Source organism: Mercenaria mercenaria, chromosome 18, assembly GCF_021730395.1.
Source record: "Mercenaria mercenaria strain notata chromosome 18, MADL_Memer_1, whole genome shotgun sequence".
Taxonomy (NCBI): domain Eukaryota; kingdom Metazoa; phylum Mollusca; class Bivalvia; order Venerida; family Veneridae; genus Mercenaria; species Mercenaria mercenaria.
This window is the reverse complement of record NC_069378.1, coordinates 47,166,366-47,184,106: the sequence shown is the minus strand read 5'-3', so window position 1 is coordinate 47,184,106 and position 17,741 is coordinate 47,166,366. Positions and strand designations below refer to the sequence as shown.

The window sequence follows — 17,741 nt, the reverse complement described above, 5'->3', positions numbered from 1 at the left end:
AGAACATAAATTTACTTAATTTATTGGTGGGTGCTAAGGTATTTTATATATATACAGTCAAACCCGGCTGCAGAACCTCCCTTGGGGACTGAAAAATGCCGGTATTTGTGAAAACATTATATTTCTCAAGACAGGTGACGTGTGACCATAGTAAGCAGGTTATATTTTTAGGAGGCTGTCTACAGTACGGGTCCGACTGCATAAGGGGAGTTCATCGGTTCTAAGACAAAGGTGAATGTACCAAGTAATATAGCAAAAACAAACAAAATCATGTGGGATAAGGCCGTGACTTTATTGTAAATTTTAAAATGAAATTATGGCATATTGTAAATATATAGCATGGTATATATGAAAATTATGAGAAAATATGAAAGACAAAGCTCCAGCTAAAATGCCTGGAAGCAACATAGCAGCGCGAAGGTGCAGAAAACTATGAAAATAAGCGCAGAACATACCAAAGACATAATAGGAAATTGTAGGTTCTAGAATTTCGCACTGATGAGAAACGAGGCAAAGATGCTCTCACTGATCTCTATGATACAAGATGATAACTATAGATTTCAACGAATGTAATGCATTTTAGATTTTAGTACCAATAAGATTTACAATATGCCATACCGAAATGCACATTACGTGTATTGAGGGCCACTCAACATTTTATGAAAATAAAATTCGCCAAAACGAAGTATGCAGTGAATACACGTTTACTCGATAGGTACAGCAGGCCATTGACAAACAGTTAAAGTCTAGAGCTAGAAATTACCTTTTGCTATGTACCTTAATTTTTAAGATGTATCAAAATCTATGAAACTCGCTGCATATTTTACATATTGTATATTTTTAAATGTTACAATATCATTCAGGTACATGTACATATTATCCAATAGTTCGATTACTATACTATAAGCCAGGGTCACCATGAAGCCTTTTGCTGAGGTTTCAGTCAAAATGTATTATCTATTTATTTTGAACGAACATCAGACGAACGGACGGACGGGCGGACGAATAGGAAACCAGTAGCCATAAGACTTTCAATTAGAAGAGTCCTACTGCCACTGACTTGTTGCGTCATAAACAGAATATGCTTGAACAGTTTCCTGTGACGTCTTCTTTGCATTCATATTATTGAAATTATTATTCATATCATTATTGTTATTATAATTAATATTATTATTATCAACATTATTCTCATGAATGATTCACTTATGTTTTACACCTATTTTCGATATTTCTTGATTATTTCGTTTTCCATATCAATGCATTTTTATAACTTATTCGTTTACATGCAGGCAATTAAGTAATGCATGCAACGGACCTAGATAAATCGGATCTAATAAAATTAACCAAGTACAGCAGTTACCTTTCAACACAAGGTGCCCCAATAGCTGCCGATCCCGAACATGCCACGCCGCTCCTATAGCTAAACTGTTTAAAGACATTAGGAGAATAGCCGGTTGACGACATTAGTTTTCTGCAGCTCCTTAAACCAGAGATTGACCGTGTTAATGCTGGTGTTACAGTTGCTGACGTAATGGATTATCCGCATCAAAGCGTACAGGCTAGAACTGCGTCACTTTTCCTATGTGCAGTCTCTACGAACACTTCAACCATCTGACTGAAATACTGCTGAAAACGGCATGGAACCAATTAATTGTATGTCGCTCCTTTCTCATCGGATCTGTTAAGCTGTAACTAGACTATGCAGCATGCTTTTTATCATTTGAAGCAAGATATTTAAAGTATGATTTTGACAATTGGTAAGAAACAACCAAATGTATATTTCTATTTGATTTAATGACATAATAGTTTGTAATTTTTTTTTTTAAATTATATTTGGCTACAAAGCAAAATTCTTTGATTAATCCCAGCGATACTAAATCATGTTACAAAATATTTCCGCAACAATGTACGTTAGAAATGCATAAACCTCAATACACCTCGGTGAAACCAGTACATGCATATTGTACATATGATTAAAGTCCATAAATAATAATGACCGAGAATAATGTACAGGAACTAACGTACTGCATTTTTTTGCGCATGTACATGCAAACATAAAAAAAAGCTCGACCACACCCATGTTTTACCTGTGAGTGTTTGTCCGCTCACTATGTCTGTTAATTTTATTTATTTATTTATTTTTTTTATAACTAAAATTCACCTCAGAGTGATTCAGTCAGTGATTGAATAAAACTAAATAACCAATATATTACTGATTGTATGATGAACACGTGTCTCCATTACTTTCCAGAGGACATATTCAAATGCCGTATAAACAGAAAGTTCAGCAATCAAAATTACAAGCGCAGACATCTAAAGAAAATATATAATGTATACTCATCTCAATTGTGAATTCTCAAAACAGTAGCGCTGCAGTTTTCCGTCGTAATCTTCTTTAAATTTTTGTAAACGATCTGTCCTCTACGGATTTCCGATAAAGAATGTACTTGTCACTGCACTAAATTTGCCCATGAAAATCCCGTGGGATTAAAACTTGTCAGACTAGTATTTGAACTGATACGACTATAAATACAAATACAGGTGCGGATTAGCAGTGAGGCGTTATGTTAGACAAGACGATACCCACCAAAATTAAAACAATTTATTTCATAAGAGAACATAAATTTACTTAATTCGTTTCGACCCGCTTTACCTATTTAAAGATGGAGCAGAATCTGCCAATGCAATACATCACAAGTAGATTAAATGTGAAAAGACTATGTGAATTCTCCATTCGGAAGACAATATAGTTACATAAGGCCTAAAAAATTGTTTGTTTCCGGAATCCCGAGCTACCCTAAATTTTTGGCCCGACCCTAAATGTTTTTATGGCCTTGGAGAATATTGTTTTCAACTTTTTAACAAAAAGTTGCAAAACTGCACTTTTTATGGTTTAAACGTGGTCAGTGATGTTAGAAATCAACTTACTGATGCTCTAAAGGCATTACCCCCTTACCTGTATTCATTTTTGACACGAAAACAATTTCCGAAAAGTCTCCCTTAATAAAAAAAAAAAAAAAAAATCAAAAAAAATTCCGACCTACCTACCCTAATTTTTTTTAGCATGTTACGGAAACAAAGAATTTTTTTTAGGCCTAATACATTGTCGAAAATACTTGCTAATGACTAATGGATTCGATATCTTCAGCATAGCTATTAAGTATTTGTCCACTTGTGATATATAAAATAAAGACAATTTTATGTACTGATTATTTCCGGGTACTACATGTGAACATCTGGGATTACTGACGATAACTATGGTGTTCTGTTACGACCATGTGTTATTCTGCTTAAAATTAAATTAGATCAGACCGATTGAACCAACCTGCTACCTGTAAGTTGTGCCATATTTCCTATTTTATGCGTTTCAATCTAGATTATAATGTCGTTAGTTACAGAGTCTGACAGTGATTCTGAGATAATCACTGAAAATAATAGATATATTAAGAAGGCCCCACCTGTTTTTCAACAGTTGTTATTGCCTTTCCGACTTTACAAGATAAGAACATGCGATTCCCATTTAAAAGTGCCCCTACATCGATTTTTTAAAGTAGACCCAGAATAAAAAGTACAGCGTAAAATTGAAAGTCAGTTTACATTAGGTCTGCATAATTAAAGCCTTAATCAAATGTGAGTTTCTTAAACTAAATATATAAATTCATCGTAAAAGACAAAACATTAAAAGTTAGGCTTTGCCCTCGCCCGTCTGGAACATTCTTCTTTCGGATTTAACAGGTCATGTTTTAAGCAAACCTCGTACTGTATCTCTTGTATCCTTTAAATACAAACACACTGGTCTACTTAAAGAAACGGAAAGTGTTGCATTTAAAATCCATGACAGTGTCAAACCTAGAACTAAATTATTATTTGAATATAGATTTTTTTGGCTGCATCCCACGTTTCCAAAAGATAATATTTTTTTAGAAAATGCCAGGCAGAGTGTTTTTCTGCATTAGCAAACATCATTCGCTTGAAGGTTGTTGATATGCTATGCCAGTTTGCCTAATCAAAGGGAGAGTACTACGGAAAGCCAATAAACTGAATATAACATCATTCAGTTCCCTCCTCCCAGAGTGCATGTGAGGAGTTCCTTCGACTACAGGAGATGCAGAACGGAAACGTGTTACAAAAATTATACCAGAAATAAATAGTTTTGTATAACATGACGTGAATAATATGTTGAAATATGTTTTTTTTTTTTTTTATTTCTGGCTAAAATGTAAACGAGTTTTAGTCTTATATATCGTCTTAAATATCAAGTACAGTCAAAAATTATCACACGATCTCTTCACTTTAATACAATTTTGACAAATTGAATATGTGTATTAGTTATGTGCCCTTTTTATGCAATTTACCTAACAAGGTATTAAAACATTTTGAAAGCAGTAAACTTATCTTAAAAAAGCTGCTTCCACATCTTCTAAAAATATACAGCTAGGTCATCCTACATCCTAGCTGAGACAGAAATTTGTCCAAAATGCGCGAAGTAAAAAAAATACATACAACAAATTATATCTTGCCAGTAGCTGGGTGTCATAATTATAACATAAATCCCCATTTAATATCCTGCTTTAACCATTGTAGTGGTATTCAATAGATCAAATTTCAAATAGTGGTGTAGCCGGCCCAAAGCTGATGTTTCGTCAAGGGTTGCTAATTATACGAATTTATCTTCATTTTAACAAGCGTATCCAGTTACTTCTTTCAGTTAATGGCATAAGGCCTCATTGCCTTTAAGTTTAATTTCGTCGCATGTACATTAATTTAAATCATAGACGTTGACTATAAATTGATTAAAAGTTTTCCTTATCATCTTGCTACGGCTGTTCTTTCCTTACTTTAAATTGACCCAATTAAGGTTTTATAAAAAAATTTATCTTACTGCACAAACACTCGATGACAATCCCCTACCCTCCTCCGTCCCTGACAATTGTTAGCCAGTATTTTTAGCATTATAACACGAACCGAGCGTAGACGATTATAAAACGGACTTTGTTACAATTTCAACATGTTTAAAAATGTGCATTTTTATCATCAATGCTACAAAATACTGGTTTACAGTTGGCAGGCTCGGGGGAGGGTGTCTGTGACTTACTGTATATGAACAAAGAATTAAATTCCAGCAAATATCAGAATGCAAGATGTCTTGCCCGGGGGTCGAACTTACGACCCTGCGAGCTGTTGATCTGCGCTCTCCCTATTGAGCTAAGCGGTCAACAGCATTTTTACATGTGTCACACATACAATGGATAACCTACTAAGAACACTGTCACCTTCACATAACACAAACTAATACCTCTACAGTGTAATCTGTGTTTTATTTATAGGAATAGGAATGTGTGTGTGTGTGTTTTAAGGGTTGGGGAGGGTATTTCTTAAGCTTGAGGGGCCACGTGGCCTAGTGGTTAATATCGCTGATTTCAAATCGCTTGCACCTCACCGATGGAGGTTCGATCCTGACTTCGTGCGTGGAACCCTTCACATAAGAAGCCATCCAGCTGGTTTACAGAAAGTCAGAGGTTCTACCCAGGTATACTTCTTTCTATTTTATCCAGGAAACCGGATCTTGCGACTTAAATGCATAATACACAAAACTTACACACCATATTTCTATATCATGGCTTATGCAAGACAGACTATATCGATTTCAAAAATATAATCCGCCTTAATTTCATATTCATTTAATCTTGCTTAACATCGTAATTGTATACATATAATCAGATATAATGAAGGAGGTAATGTCTGATACATTTTCAGCTTATTTTCTAATTAAAAATGAAATTTGTGTCAGAAATGGTTACGACCGTTGACCCTTGGATACATATTGCCCCTCGTCGATAGGGGTACAAAGCTCATTAGGGTCTGAATAAGCAAAAGTCAGAAAGCTATCTAGCTGGCATGCCCAAGGTCGGAAGTTGAACCGAGATGCTAGCCCGTGCAGGGAATGATGGTATTTCCTACCACTAAATTTCCGGAAACAAAATCACAATATTAATGATTTAATTCAGTCGAAACACTAGGTAAGCACAAAGACTTAAACTAACTATCTCTAATGATAATCATTCGTTTAAGTAATTGCCCAGTCATCAAACTTCTAAACTGTATATATGTATTCAGAAAAGGTGCCCGTATTGAATAAAATGTCCATTTACTTCCGACATGCGTAGATTTTTATTCTGTTTATTAAATCGAGGATTGTCCTACTGATGTAGTTGTCTACTATTTTACCCCTATCTGTCATTCTAATTAATGTTCTTTTCCAAATGTCCTTGAAGCTAAATCAGTCAAATCTTTTCGGGAGACTTTGCCTGTAAAAACTTCTGGAAACTGGCTTTGAAACAAATAAAATTTTGGTATTACTGTAAACAAGCCTGGCTTGTCGTTATAATATTCTTCAAGAAACTTGCGTAGTTGCTGCTCAGTTACATCACTTCCTGGTTGCAATCGCACGCATGCGCAAAGAACTTGATAATATACGTCGTCTGGGACAGGGACAATGACTGCTGCTTCAAGACCTGGATATGACTCAAGTATGCGTTCTAGAATATCTGGACTCACGTTCATACCACCAGAGATAATTGTACTAGATTTTCTACCTTGTATATAGAGGACGCCTTTCTCGTTTAGCTTACCAATATCATTCGTTTTGAACCAACCTTCTGGCGTTTTCACCGCAGCTGTTTTCTCTTCATCGTGGAAATATTCTTTGAAAACAGAATCACCACGAAAATAAACCTCCCCATATGTATTAATCGGAACAACTTTTTCGTCATTATCGACAACCTTCATTTCAATTTCCGGGCCTTGAAACAGGTTTCCACAGCAGTTTTCTTCAAATTGCTCTTCTTTTATTGCAAACGCTATGGCTGCAATTTGAAATTCGGTAGCTCCGTAAGCTGAAACAATAGCAGGAGTTATTTTTCCGAGACATTTTGCAATGCTCCTGCTCAGCGGCTGACCTCCAGTAGCAAGAGCCGAAATTTGCCAATCAAAAGGGAGTTCATCCTGGAATAAATATTTCATTCTGATGTAATTCATATCTTTAATAATAAAGCCAAACACCACTTAACATGCTTAATTCCTATCTAATTTTGAAATACCTTTAAATAATCTAATTAACTTATATATTTTAAAAGAAAATTATGTCACGGTTTTATGCCGTTTATATGTAAGCAATCGGCTTTATTTCGCCAGTGAGGTAGTCAGTAATTCAGGTTGGCATTCACAAATTGCGCTTAAGACGTAAGCTTGTCTAGCTAAAACAACTATTTATTTTTTGGCAAAACCATTCCCCTTCAAAATAAAGATCTAACCTGAAAAAAGAAAAGAAATCAGACACTCATTCACTTCAAAATAATTATCACACGCCGTAATTTTCAGACTCGAAAAAGCCCAATATTTTCTTCCAAAATGTGGTAACATATATACAAAACGTATCTTGGGCAATATCTAGAGGTTTTGCTAAAGCATTTCTTCTTTTTTGTTTGATTCTTAAAATTGTAAAAAAAATGCATAGTCATGGGTTGTATAATCAGACAATCGCATTTCTTATAAGCAGACATTACCACAAGTTTCTTCTCAAGACAAAAAACAAAACAAAAAAAACAAAAAAACAAAGGAAAAAAGAAAAAAATGCACCAATGTATACAGGGTACATGTAACCTGTAATAGTGAATTTGTTAAAAATCATTCTTTTTTACACGAAAATGCGTGCGAGAGTATTTGTATTTTTCGGATGCATTTATTTTATAACCTACCTGCCGGCGTATAAACTCGTGCACCATCTGAGGAAGGACAGAGACTGAACTGCACTTCTCACGCTTTGCAACTTCTATCACGAATGCTGCACGGTCTTCAGGCGGAGAACAAAATCCTGACACTGTGACACGTTTAATGCCTGATATAAGGGTCAAGGGAAACCCGCCAATCCAAGCAAAGGGTCGATCGTTATAAGCTATTGATTTATCAGCTGCAACCGCTTCTGTCGCCACCTGCTGGCAAACACGAATGGCACGATGTGTATGAGCTACTAGTTTCGGTACCCCTGTACTGCCGGATGTTTGAAACAAAAAAGCTATGTCGTCTTCTTCAACTTTTGGAAGCTGTATGTCGTCATTCAATTGTTCAAGAAAGTCCACTAGATGTAAGTTATTCTGCATTTCAGCATAGTCTTCGTCTTTATGCGTAATCAAATAACGAAGATATGGCATTTTGTCGCTACGGACACGGCCTTTTCCATTTTGTGTCTTTATAAATTTCTTAACAATATTCCAATTAGCGCCAGCTACACCGGGGTCTAGTACTAACAGACAACAATTACGAAGTTTCTCCATTATAGCAATGAGATCGCTACCATCAGTGTAAGTAAACGAGATACTTACTGCTATAGCACCGGTCATCATCGCTCCAATAACAATATATAACCATTCCGGACAGTTCCGTACATTTACGGCTATTACCTCACCTTTCTTTACGCCAAGACTGATCAAGGCTTTAGCCGTTTCGCGAGCTTTTGCGAACAATCTCGACCACGTGACTGCCTCACGAGAATAGTTGGAAGCAACAAAAACAACCGCCTCTTTGTCTGGTATTGTGGATGCATGGTATTCAAGACAGTCTATTATAGTTTTTAAGTCAGTTTCCGCGTGTGTCCTCTCTAACTTTATGTAACTTTCTTTGAGATTACCTTCCTTTGTACTCATTTTATATATTAAGTATATCCGATTTAATCATTTACGACTCCTTTAGACAAAATTTTAATCTCTTAGTGTTAAAAATTCAGAACTGTACCGTTTTCAAATCCGATGTAGAGTAGATTTTCACATTCCTTACTTTGTCCTCACGTACTGACACAGCTGAGTTGTAATAACACAGCTGAGTTGTAATAACACGTCCAGACACTAAGCTTTTAATAATATAATGTTAAATCTTTCAATTCCATAGATTAAGAGCGCACCGTGCCATTCACAGAACAGTTTTTTTATTCAGCAAAGTAATTCCACTTTCTGTCCGTGGATTGTAGTATATGGTTAATTGAAAAAAAATCCCGAGCATTTATCATATTCTTTTCGGTAAATTAGATAACGCCTCCCACGTGAAGGCGATGTGAGATAAGGAATAAACTAAAATTACTACACAAATCTGACCTCCTTATTTCTACAGACAGAGCGAAATAAACCCATAATTACACAAGACTTCTTTCACATTCCAAAATCGATAGGTTATATATAAAACTACAGATAGAAGTTGATAATTTGACGACAAGCTGTGTGTTAAGATACGATGAACAAGTAGAATGCGGTGAATATATAGTAACATAATATCAAAGTCTGCTCTATCTGTCAGTTTAACATCGTAGAGCTAGCGTGACCTCATTTATTATGAACCCTGCAACCTTCTATTTACTTAACCCCTTGACCGAGGTATCGTTTACGTTCGAGAGTTATATCCGGTGAATTGTGTTATATCAGATAAACGATTTCAACCAAAAGTCATTTAAAATATTTAACTTATAGTCATCGTTAAACTACTTTTCCGTAGACGTTATTTCTCTATTCTTTTTTTTTAATAAACGGCCGAGATGCAAATTTTCGCTTTAATACTACAAGTAAAATTCATAAATCACTTCACGTACTCTAATATATAACTATATTGGTGCAAACTTACCTATGTATGCTGAACATTATAAATTGAATATATTATAATATATAATATCAGATTAACCATTATAGTACTAGTTTAAGTATAGTATATACTGTGAAATCATAAATATTCGTGGGGGACTATTTCTCGTGGATTTCGTGGTTAAGTCAGTCCACGAAATTTAATCCCAACGAACAAGCAAAATTCCTATTCAGTTTATTTCAGAAGTTGAAATCCACGAATTCTTATCCCCACGAAATTGCCGTTTTGACCAAAACCACGAAATTTCATGCCCGCGAAATTAAATGATTTAACAGTACATGATCAGGATAAATCTGTTATGTACTTGTATGATAACATAGATTGACGCGTGTAATATTTCAATCTTGTCGGATTACAGGTGACCATAAATAAATATTATCTTTAAACGTTTTCGTGTATATACTTTACCCCGTTAAAATTTGAAATTGGACTGTTCTGTCATTCAATTTGTGCAGTATCATTTAATATTTACATTCGCCCTATTCTTTTCCATTGAAAATTATGAGTCAGACGTTCATTTCGTATGAACAGCAAAAGGAAAGGCGCGAAAGTTACGTCATCGCTGCTTAGTGATAACTGACCGTTGTTTTGACGAAGTCCGCGTATAGTCAGGGAGAACGTTCCTTAGATGACGTCGCAGTTGTTCCGTCTGGTGAATAGAATGGCCGGGAAGATGATTTTAATGTTGAATGCCACAAAATATGTGCAATTTATAATATTATTTTGTTTACAAATGGAAAGGAAATAAAATGTAAATACAAGAAATGAAACTTTTCTTTTCGGTGTTCATTTGAAATGAACGACAGAATAGGATCGGCATATTAAACATGAATCGCTGCGATTCATTGATTTGCCGATCCTATTCTGTCGTTCATTTCGCATGAACGCGATTCATGTTTAGCGCGATTCATGGATTTGTCGATCCTATTCTGTCGTTTATTTCGCATGAACGCGATTCATGTTTGATTTGCCGATCCCATTCTGTCGTTCATTTCACATGAGCACCGAAACAAATCATTTCATTTCTTAATTATTCGAAGGGGTGCTAAACTGAAAAACTAACAAAGCAATGCCGACAGCGGAGTTAGGTATAAGTATAACGAGTGATCCACACAATGAAATTATCACATTTAGCAAAGTGCACTTGTACAAAACTTCACACGAACATAAAGAATAAGAAATGTAAAAGATCCTTTAAACATATATGAGCTGCGCCATGAGAAAACCAACATAGTGGTTTTGCGACCTGCATGGATCCAGACCAGCCTGCACATCCGCGCAGTCTGGTCAGGATCCATGCTGTTCACTAACAGATTCTCTAAGTGCAATAGGCTTTGAAAGCGAACACGGCGTGGATCCTGACCAGACTGCGCGGATGTGCAGGCTGGTATACATGCTTGTCTCAAAACCGCTATGTTGGTTTTCTCTTGGCGCGGCTCATATATTGTTCTTGAAGAATAAGGATAATACAGCGGAGGATATGAAAAGAATTGTCGATGTTTGTCTAAAAATGGTGTAAAAATACGACTTAAAATTACACTTATATTCATACACCAATACAAGAACTTAAAGATTTACGTCCAAGGTATAAATCTGTAAAAGAAACCAAGAAAAATCGGTTTAAAAACTTTACCAGTACAAAACTATTTACAAACAAATTTACTTTGCCTGAGGCGTAAACGCATGACGTGCGCGTTATAAATGGTACGATTTAGTTAAACAATTGAAAAGACAGCTAATAAAAGTAAAATATGTGTCCTTACATGAAAGCCACTCGTGAACTTATACATATAGCGTTCACTAGATGAAAAATACTTTTGACGTTTCCGCCAAATTAGAGAGAGGGCATTTCTACGGGTCGGGGTGTCAAGAGTTCGATCACCTGTCGGACGGGGCGTACGTTCTCTGTGAAGATTTGATAAAAGGAAACATTGTATCCAAATTAATCATTGGTGTTTCACCTCTGGTTCATGTGGGGAAGTTGGCAGTGACATGCGGATAACAGGTTTGTATTGTTACATAAACCAGGAACAGTGGTAAGGTTAACTGCCCGATGTTACATGACTGAAATACTTTTGAAAATCAGAGCTAAATGAAAATAAAAACAAACAAAAATCTGAAACAAACAAATGTTCTGTTTATACTATTTTCGAGATACATTGATAATGACTTATGTACTCATCGCTTAATCTAGCAGAGATGATGCTGAAGGTATCCAGAGGCACGATGTCTGCTGCTTTATTTAACACTGCATAGGTAGTTCAAAGTTGCTATTATATATTTTATAACATATCACGTAGAGTTTTCAGTTACTGAACCAAAGGTGAAGTCCTATAAATCATTTATCGAAGATAACACTAAAATGTTCAACGGTTGAATAGAAAAATGTAGTCTGGATTTAAGAAACTGACAACAACGCAATGGATTCCGAGCACTCAGTACTCCACATATACATTTGAATATCAAATAGGGTAAAAAAGGCGTTTAATGTAATACGCGTTCATCAAAACAGAAAGTTAAGTATTTGCGTCAGAAGGACAGTCATAACACCGATATTAATTGTGCTTGCTATGCTACATTTCATATCCGCTAGGACAATAAACACTGAGGTTGTTGCTGTGACGTCATACGGTGACTCATCTTCACCTTCGTCCTTGACTTTGATCTGAAGAGCGTAGCCTCTCGTTACAGACGCATCCAGGGTTTTGTTTGGAGCTACACTGATCATACCAGTCGTGTTGCCTATAACGAAATATCCGTTATCATCACCATCTGCAAAGGGTCATTTAAAAAACTTCAGTTAAACGACAGAAACTCACTTCAGCTTATTCAAGATGTCGATTTATTAGATATTTAAAATACTCAGAAATAGTAACTACTGTATAAAGACTTACAATCGGAGTTTAAATTTTCGTGTTTACTTAACTCACGTAAAAAATAATGATAATGATGATAATGATAATAATAATAATACAGCTAAAAAAATATAAAAGATTGTAGCATTAATTATTAAAAAAGATAAAACTTAAGCCTGCTGGCGGCAAGTGATTCTGCCTTTGCGGCCAGTGCAGACCAAGGTCAGGCTGATCATGGTCTGTACTGTTCGCTATGCAGTCAGTAAATTTTCAGTAAACACTCCTCCTAAAAATAAATGGTACTGCCAAAACCGAATGGTCCATTTTAGAAATTACGCAGGTTAAAGGTTAAAAGATCCTTTATTTTCATATTAAAATGTAATACTGGATAACAAAATGAGCATAAATAGTTTTTTAAAATCACCAAAATGTTATGATAGAAAAAATAGACTAAATCAGTAAAGATAAGACCTCAGATATGTAGGAACTGATCCAAGAAGGTGATAGACCGAATGTTTAAAGCTCTCCCTGCTAAATTTCTAAAATGAACTCGTCAATCTCTCAATTTGGACAGTTCCAGTAACTGTTAAAAGGGGTGCTAACAAATAAAAGATAATGACTGAATGACGAACATTGCAGATTATGATCAGACTGCACGCCGCGGATGACAAGGGGTAAATAACCTCTCGTCAGAGCGATCAACCGATATAAATCAGACGATAAAAAATAAGAACGCCTTGTTAACCTTGTTAAATTTTCACCGTTGTTTATCGCAGAATATTACAACGTTTGACTTCCTTCACGTTCGAAGTATAGATATAAACTAGTATGAAAAACTACGTATTACTTGCTATCGAATATGACATCAGAGAAGAGTCTCCAGTAGCCTTCGCTTGAATCACATCCGTTCCTATAAATAAAAATTTCTTTTCTGCACAACGATATTTTGATCATAATTATATCACTGAATCATGCAAAAATGTTTAACGTATACATTACATGGTTTGCAAAATTAAACACTTATGTTGGAATGAAATCAGTTATAACAGAACTTAAATTATTACACAGAATGTGTCTGTCACTCTAATTTGACTGGCAATGCTAAAATCATTAAAACTATTTTACGTTGACGTCACGTCAACGTGATATTAAGCATCATTTTTGCATCTAGAAAAAGCGCTTTCATTTGGTCAAATATTTAACTTCCAAAATTTAAATCGAAATGTCACATTGCACAACTGTCTTGATTAATTTACACACATACTGAACTGGTTATTCGCTTTGCAGAATAATTTGCTATCATTTTTCCCCAAAGTAAACACTTCCACGAGTATAAAAAATGGAGCGTGACGACCTACAGTTTTGCGTCATGTATGCGCGACGAAACGATTCTATTCTATTTTATCTAAATTTATTTAACAATAAAAATATATAACTAGAAATATCGAAATAATTAATAGAAAAACCGTGTATGAACACTCGGGCGGCTAGGCCCTTTACGTCGTTCGAAATAATTACACTCGGGCTGTGACCCCGTGAAATTAAAACGCCCAACGTCTAACCGTCCATCGTGAATAAATAGTACTGACACGTTTTTTGTATTCAAATATTTCATAATCAAATAAATTTGTATGGCACAAGTGATAAAACAAGAAACCTGAATCCAACCCATCCGCAACACAGATTCCGTAGGAGGAGGATTTAAAAGCCGGTGGATTATTTACGTCAATAATGTTCACTGTGACGGTGGCTGTTGCGGAACTCCCTGAAGAACCATTTTCGCTGGAATTTGTCGTTGCGCTGGTTTGAAATTTAGATCGTTCATAATGTAAACAAAAGTTTACAAAAATTTGTTTGAATAATAAACAGAAAATTTAAGTTTATATCAAGAAAAAGGTTTTTATTTTCAATACGAGTGGCATAGCTACGGGTGAAATATGATTTTTTACCCTACCATTCTTAGGCTACTGGTCGAGCTTGTACAATTTTAAGACCAAATGATTTTATAACGGTGAATTTAACAACGCGAAAATGCGAAAATCGCATTTTGAATTATCATATTTTCTTCTGTTTTAGTAACGTACCTAATCTCCAAAACATAGGTTTTCATAACTTCGTAGTCTAATGGTGTCTTCAGAATCAGTCTACCTCTAGACCATACAGAGAAATCGTCAGTTAATGTTTCCACCTTGTACCCTACGGAGTCTTGGTCTTCTTTAACTTTGAACTTAATGTCTGTGGCCCCTACAGGTTGATTTTCATATAGCGTAATATTTCCCGAACCATTTGCGCTGTCAGTTTCTGGTATGATCCATCCAGTGAATCCTGCTTCGCCTAATGCTGTAATAATATTATGTGTAAAGTACTCGTCGGATAGCGTCGATGTAGTTAACACGCCCAGAAGTTTAAGATTCTTTCAAAGTCAAATGACTAAAATATAATGCTTCTACATTTTGCTCCCCCTACCCCTGCCCCCTCCCCAAAAAAGAAAACCACAAAAAAAAGCTGATTCACATAGAAATAAGTCAATTTTCTGCCTTCTCTAATCAAAGGGCGAGATCATTGCTTTGTTTGTTAACCCGACGTTATAAGACATAATGCATCATTTGAAAGCCAGAAATCTCTTATTTTCAGACGTAGAAAACTTTTCTTGTTGTTATCAGATATTTGCATGTTATCAAGAAAGAAACTGAGCCTTTTCTTATATACAAAATCCATCTTATCCTCTGATATCATGAAGTCTTTTCTTGATAACAATACATTGATTTCCTGATGTGAATAAATATCAATGAATTGCACGACTGGATCGAGTCTCTTTTTACAGACTTACTGATTATTTCGAGTAAAGAACGGAACATGCCGAAATCACACGCAGAAAAAGGCATTTGTTTGAATTTGTTTTAAAATCAGGCTAGCAGTTTTGAGAAGAAAACCTTTTAAATTTTAAACTATATATAGAATGCTGATAGAAAAAAAGTTTATGTCTTATTTCATAAAGTCTTGATGTTTTTCTTTCGGAATTTGAATAATTTCAACCATTATCCATCTAAAAATTTATAATGATCTTGTATATCTTCCAATTTGGACGGTGCAATTAATGTTGAAAGGGATGTTTAATAACAAAACTATTCTGTCTGAATAGCGAACAGACGAGTGTAGATCATGATCAGCCTTTACGGATGTGCAGGCTGATCATGATTTACACTAGTATCAAAGACACAAACAATTGTGTCAAGCATAAGGGTTAAAAATCGTACGGAAGGATTTTCTAAATAATATTGGTATGAAATACTGTTTTTTCGATCTTTCCGATGTTTTCTAACAAACACATTTTTTTCCTAAACGTTGACACGCCAATAATGTTTGCACGAGTGAATTTTTTCTTGATATCTGAAATACGGATCTATATTCGGGAATTGCTGTTGTAATTACAATTGATGTATCAATGTCATGAAACGATTTTCTGATACCAAGATAACATTTTGTTTGCAATAATAAGAAGAATCTCTTTTTAATAATTTACTTATATCAGAACGTTTTCTTAATATCAGGTAATAGTGTACACACACAAAAAAAGAAAGAAAATAAAATTGGGATAAAAAAACATTTCGAAATTTAAAAATTAAAAAAAAAAAAAATTAAAAAATAAACAACAAAAAACGACTGGATTTGGATTTAAAAGATCTACAGAAGTCTAGTCAAACAAAACCAAAACCATCTGACAGGTCTTAATTATAGTAACATTAAATTTGTTAAAAAACTATAAAAGAATTACCTGCAGCGGAACATGTCAAAAGTACTATAAAATCGCAGTTACACATCATCATTGAAAACAGGTCTATTTTCACTGAAACTTAACAAATTCTAAACTATAATTAAAGCTTGAATCAGGTTGATATGTAATTATTCTATTTTATTTATCGCGTTGATATATAATTATTTCATTTTGGTCATTACCACAACAATATTAAAACAAAACGTAACCAGTGAAAATAATTAAAACACGCAATGGTTCTAATTTTAGTCTATTCTTTTTTAAATTTTCAGTTTATATTATTAAAATTTTAAATCGAATTGAAAAAGATGGATCGAAAAATGTATTCCGTTTCGTTTGGTACCTTCTCGCGTGATATGGTGTCAATTTAAATTCTAATTGAATATCATTCTTAAAGTTGAGTTCCAATATTTAAAGATGTTTCATAATATTGTTATTTCCTAGGTGAGGAATTGCAAATATTTCAGTAAATGATGTATATATACCATGATGCATTGTTACCGATGTCATGTAACGGTCAATTCGTTCTTTTGGGACATGAATGCTGAAAGGCTGCTAGTCAAAGCCTTGAAATAAACGTCTTTAAGCCTGGGGCATATTTGTCTTTTCATGTAGATTACAGACGTATATTAATAAAATATGAGTGTCATTTATAATATGGCCAAAAAGTGGCCAGGAGCATGGCACTATAGAATTAAGTTTCAGTCGAAGGCGTCTTGTAATTTGGTAGGTTGCATTGAATGACACGTCTGAACGTAGAAAATTGAAGTTTTAGAGCAAACTTCATCCGTTTCAAAACAATCTCGTCAAATATAGGGGTAATATGATAGCATCTATCAAGTTTTGAGTTTTCCTGTACTTAAATCCATTGTAACTTGCCATTCACATAATCAAAATATTTGTACTAATTTTAATAGGCAGGGAAATATCAAACATTTTGTTTCGCTTAAGCAGAAAGATTTCATTCCGAATTATAATTTCAAGCGGTTATATATGTAATGGTTAAAGGACAGATCGAGTGCTTTGTTACAAATATCAGGCACTGGGAGTAGTGATCTTCAAATTGTCGCCGACAGCTTAAAGAGCCAAAGTCGCCAACATCGATTATGAACTTGCATAGTTTGACGCTTTGGCGAGTTTAAAGCCCATTCGGGAGTTACGCGTCTTTTGGTGGTATTTCATTTTTAGGTTCATTTCTTTTCCACTCTTCAAAATGGAGGCAAATCATGTTTCGTACGATCAAAATAATAAAATGCAATCCAAGATATATTCCCATATCTGGGCAAAACAATATCACCAGACAACGTGGAAGAACTTTGGATTCTACAAGATCTGTGAAGGTGCAGCATTGAGAAAAAATGCGGTGTATCGTTTGTCGATAATTATTAAAAAGTAAACAAATAAAGGTACCCCAACCACTTTATAAT

At 34.8% G+C, this 17,741-nt stretch overlaps 2 protein-coding genes across 2 annotated transcripts in view; both read right to left on the bottom strand.

The window, feature by feature from the left end:
- Positions 1-6,092: 6,092 nt before the first annotated feature.
- Positions 6,093-9,188, bottom strand: LOC123538894 (medium-chain acyl-CoA ligase ACSF2, mitochondrial-like). Its single transcript, XM_045323302.2, has 2 exons — positions 7,758-9,188; positions 6,093-7,005 (listed from the first exon to the last, which is right to left on the bottom strand). The coding sequence occupies exons 1-2, from the start codon at positions 8,700-8,702 to the stop codon at positions 6,247-6,249; spliced, it is 1,704 nt and encodes a 567-aa protein (XP_045179237.2). The 5' UTR covers positions 8,703-9,188; the 3' UTR covers positions 6,093-6,246.
- Positions 9,189-11,978: 2,790 nt separating this feature from the next.
- The window catches only part of LOC123537769 (uncharacterized), a 30,049-nt gene continuing 24,286 nt past the window's right edge, over positions 11,979-17,741 (bottom strand). Inside the window, exons 13-16 of the mRNA XM_053529421.1 lie at positions 14,624-14,879; positions 14,197-14,339; positions 13,387-13,449; positions 11,979-12,456 (exon numbers count right to left, since the gene is read on the bottom strand). Coding sequence (XP_053385396.1) covers positions 12,188-12,456; positions 13,387-13,449; positions 14,197-14,339; positions 14,624-14,879 — 731 coding nt within the window. The 3' untranslated portion in view covers positions 11,979-12,187. The remainder of the gene's footprint in view (positions 12,457-13,386; positions 13,450-14,196; positions 14,340-14,623; positions 14,880-17,741) is intronic.

Excerpts from the sequence above, each read along its gene's own strand:
- LOC123538894 (XM_045323302.2), bottom strand. The coding sequence starts at position 8,702 with ATGAGTACAAAGGAAGGTAATCTCAAAGAAAGTTACATAAAGTTAGAG. Across the intron at positions 7,006-7,757 it reads ACGAGTTTATACGCCGGCAG|GATGAACTCCCTTTTGATTG; the intron begins GTAGGTTATAAA and ends TATTTATTCCAG.